The sequence below is a fragment of the Electrona antarctica genome (assembly GCF_951216825.1).
Source record: "Electrona antarctica genome assembly, chromosome: 3".
Classification (NCBI taxonomy): Eukaryota; Metazoa; Chordata; class Actinopteri; order Myctophiformes; family Myctophidae; genus Electrona; species Electrona antarctica.
Genome location: NC_136808.1, coordinates 47,696,420 through 47,701,010, shown reverse-complemented (window position 1 = coordinate 47,701,010; position 4,591 = coordinate 47,696,420). Strand labels below are relative to the sequence as shown.

The following is a 4,591-nucleotide window of genomic DNA, read 5'->3' as shown; positions in this document are numbered from 1 at the left end:
CAGCTCCACCAGAGAGTTCTAGACTTCCCCCTCCAGAGCAACATTAGTAACTTCCTCCTGGGGGATACAGAGGCGTTCCAAGGCCAGTGTGGCGATGTAATCCCTCCATCTTATCCTTTCATCAACGTTGGAGAGCTTCACAGGGGGCTTTGTCTCCTTATCGAGGACCTCCCTAGGGAGATGCTTGAGAGGCATCCTAACCAGATGCCCTAACCACCTAAGCTGGCTCATTTCCAGGTGAAGAAGCAGTGACTCTATTCCGAGTCTCTCTTGCGTACCTACCATTACCAACTGAAATGTCCTATACCAACTGAAATAAAATGCCCTACCAACTGAAAAGACAAACTGATCTCAAAATATTATTATATATAACTCTGGCTGAAGTCGGGCCAGAGGTGCGAACACTAATTAATTATGTTAAGCACATTTTTAAATGTTGAACTGTAATTTGGGAACGTTATTGCTTCTGTATAGAGATTCTTGCATGTCCTTTTTGTAAATTGACTGTTTTTTTATTAGGTAGATATCTGTATAGAAATGCCTAACTACGGGCTGGTGTCGCAAATTAGCCTTGGTTATATGCAATGCAACGGTTTCATGTTTTTATAACCTATAAAACATTTGATGACCGTCTCATCGGTCAATAGGAGACTAGAGAGCCAAGAGTGTCACGGGTCATCAAATGGCAAACGGCTCAGGAATGTGACCAAATAATAATAATAATTTAAAAAACAAACTCCATGAAACCAAAGATTCATGCAGGGATGTGCAATGATAGGAAACAAGTGATGTCTGGGTAAAGTATTCAATCAATGAAAAACAGACATTCTTAAGGATGTTTGACAGAAAGTAAATGTTTTAATGGTAAGGTACCGTATTTGTATCGTGGACCATTTTAATGGCAAAGCATTTGTATCATTTTAAGTAATTTCTTCACATTTTGCAGATTATTTAAAAAGCAACACTTCATGCTTTGCTTGCAGCAAAAATACAAACACAACGATTTGGGAACCAGCATGCTTTGATATCTACATATATGTGTACAAATATACATTATTTAACAACAATAACAATAATAATAAAAATAACAATAAATAAATATATAAAATAATAATTAATTACATTAAATAAAACCACCATATCTGTCATTCACAGATGAATCAACATTTACAAAAGTGTGTTTTGATACATTTGAAACAATGTACAGTTAAAATCTAAACATATAGTTTTATTAAACGATGTACACATTTTAAATCTAAACATGTAGTTTTTCAAAGCCTTATTTTCGTTTTTTTCTGACAGGTCTTCACTGATTGTTCATGTTGATTGTGGAAGAAAACAAATATTTCTAATGAAAATAAATGAGGTTCTGAATGCACTATATTATATTGTATCTATTTATTTATTGTGAATTTCAGAAAACAATTTAGCCGTTATCTGCTTTAGTCATTGAGTTGGGTTCTCAACTCTTATTTGTATAACATGTTTTCAAGGACCTCTAATTCCAAATTAAAATGTGTTTCGCCGCAGGAACAAAAACGTTTTTGTGCCAGGGAGGCGGGGTCGATGCTTAAGGACATCACCGCCAGTATGATCCGAGTCAAGACCGAATGTGGGAGGGGGTCGAGTCCGAGTCGAGACCAATGCCGACGGGAGGCGAGATCGAGTTGAGACCAAGAAGTACATAAATCACTGCGAGAGCAGGCAGTCGTGTCAGTGGTGCTCCTTTACTTAACAAGATAGCTGTCTATAAGCGCCAGACAGCTCTCTTATAATGTTAATGTGAATGAGCTCCTCATAATGTCGGTATAATACATTTATTTCATTGCATTGTAGTGACTCGTGACACGAGTGGACTTGTGTGGGGAAAGAGTCCCGGGTCCCTTGGTCCGAGACCAAGTCAAGTCCAAGTCAAATTAAGGACGAGACTGAGACGAGACCGAGTAAATTAAATTGTGGACTCGAGACAAGTCAAGGACTCGAGTACTACAAGACTAGCGTTTAGTTCAGTAGCGCCCGTCCCTGTAGCATTTAGTTCAGTACCGCCCATCCCCGTACCCGTGAACTTATAAAAGTATATTTTTCACCCCTCAAACACGGGTTTACCGTCGGGTATCGGTGGGTACCCGACCCGTGGCAGGACCTTGACCCGGGGGTAGCCTGGGCCTTAACCCACATGTTGAGAATCACTGGGATAATTACAGTAATGCTAATATTACATGAACGATAACGAGGGGAAAAAACAGCACTCTGTTGTAGTTCAGTTGTAGTTTTGTCTCCATGTATGTCGTTTAGTTGTAGTTTTGTCTCCATGTTTGTAGTTCAGTTGTAGTTTTGTCTCCATGTTTGTAGTTCAGTTGTAGTTTTGTCTCCATTTTTGTAGTTCAGTTGTAGTTTTGTCTCCATGTTTGTAGTTCAGTTGTAGAACCACAGCTTTAAAGTCAAGTTAGGTCCTGACAGGTCCTCTCAGGTCCTGACAGAACCTTTCATAAGTCATTTTAGATCTTAAAGTCAAAGTAACATTATGTTTTTTTTTCTACAGAACATTTAACATAAAGTCAAAGTAATGCTAACAGAACACCAAACGAGGTTCGGGTCACTACGCTATTACGCGGCAACGCGTAATATGTCCATGCTTGGAGATCTCTGTATCTGTCAGTCCTTGTGCCTTGTACGCCCATATATGGAAATCCCTGATGTCATCACTATATGCCTGTATATTTTTGTGCCCATATAAGAAGCTGACTGATTTGTTTGTGCCTTGGATTGATGAAGCGTGCGTCCGTATTGATGTGTGTCAATGCAGCTACAGTTGTAGCTTTGCATCTTTGCATCTGGAAGTTGAAACCAGCTCAGCTTCAATTTGTAGCTTCGTATCTTTTGCAGCATCTACAAACGTCCGATGCATCTTTGTATCTTCGTGTCTCTGGCTTCCATTGACAACGAACGGCAGACTATCTTTGTATCTTCGTGTCTCTGGCTTCCATTGACAACGAACGGCAGACTGTATCTTTGTATCTTCGTGTCTCTGGCTTCCATTGACAACGAACGGCAGACTGTATCTTTGTATCTTCGTGTCTCTGGCTTCCATTGAAAACGAACGGCAGACTGTATCTTTGCATCAGCCTGTGTGAGGTGAACGCAGCATCAGGGTGCCGTTTAAAGAGTCGTTTTCGGGGGGTCATTCGGAGGTCACTGCACGGCCACCACGCGGGGCTGCAGTTCATCAGGGCGTCAGCAGGGGGTTGCGTGGCGTGCGTGGAGGGGAAGCGGGGAGGCTCAGGGCATGGGGATGGGAGGAGGGACCGTGCAGGAAGTGGGCTGCGGCAGCGACTGGGCGGTACTAGCACCGACAGGCAACTAGTAGCAAGCTACTAGCTTAGTAGGTAGCTAGCTACTAGCGCAGTAGGTAGCTAACTAGTACTAGCGCAGTAGGTAGCTAGCTACTAGTGCAGAGTGATTTAGACTATGAGAGTGGCGCCATTGAGGGGACAGAAAACAGCGCATGAGTGCTGTTTTCTGTCCCCTCAATGGTGCCACTCTCCTATACGGCGCTGATTAGCGCCGACAGGCAGCCGGGGGGTGCTGGCGTGGCCTTGATGGGCACGGGGACGGCCATCATACCGCCGCCGTACGACAAAGAGTAATCTCCCCCCCGGACGATTAGCCCCTCGGAAATGGGCATGGCCGAGGCAGCTTCCATGTGATGCGAGTAGACGGGCCAGGCGTGATGCAGCGCTGCCGGCCCGTGATAGGCCAGTCCGCCCGCCGCCGCGACGGGCGCTAGCTTGTACTCGCGGCGGGCGATGATGCTCTCGATGGCGAACGGGTGCTTGAAGGTGGGCGGCGGAGCTGCAGTGCTGGGGGGCGGAGCTATTACCATGCCCAGGTTGTACCCGCCCCCTCCTCCTCCACAGACGCCCATGGGCGGCAGGTGCGTGGCGGCAGCAGCAGCCGCAGCAGCGCTAGCCGCTAGCGCACTCAGACGTAGCTTAGCATGTTGCTGCAGGTAGTGGTGAGCCGCCGCGTCGGAAGGCTTACTGGGAGCCAGGTGGTGATCTCCCGCCAGCAGTATCTGGAAACATGACACAGTGTTACTGATTTCTGCCCCTAGTGGAGACTCAAGGAAACATGACACTGTGTTACTGATTACTGCCCATAGTGGAGAGCTGGTGATCACCCATAGAGGGCGCACTGCCCCGCCCCCTGCTATTAATTTCAATGGAAGTTGCTCAGTGGCGTTTTGAAGCACACGGAAGAACGCTCTTTTTCAATTTTGGCACCAACATTTGTGCCCAAAATGCGGAAGTGCTCATGGTAAAGCCCAGATGCACAGGGTTTCCGCGTGCAAGATGCACGGGCCTGACTGCAGTCCCCACTCTGACCAGTAGGGTCAGAGTGCCAGCCTTTCTGCCAGCCTTTCTGGGAACTTGTGATCACCTGGAAACATGGCACAGTTTTAGTGATTATTGCTGCCTACTGTAGAGGTGGTGATCACCTGCTGGGATGTCTATCACAACTGCTGCTCTAAATCCTTTAGACCCGTTATTGACCTTATACCAACCTTGAAACGTACCTTAGTTACATCCAC

At 45.6% G+C, this 4,591-nt stretch overlaps 1 protein-coding gene across 1 annotated transcript in view; it reads right to left on the bottom strand.

The window, feature by feature from the left end:
* Positions 1–3,544: 3,544 nt before the first annotated feature.
* Positions 3,545–4,591, bottom strand: part of LOC306919827 (forkhead box protein B1-like) — a gene marked incomplete at both ends in the record, with an annotated part of 8,003 nt that continues 6,956 nt past the window's right edge. The window contains one exon of the mRNA XM_079496377.1: positions 3,545–4,075. Coding sequence (XP_079352503.1) covers positions 3,545–4,075 — 531 coding nt within the window. The remainder of the gene's footprint in view (positions 4,076–4,591) is intronic.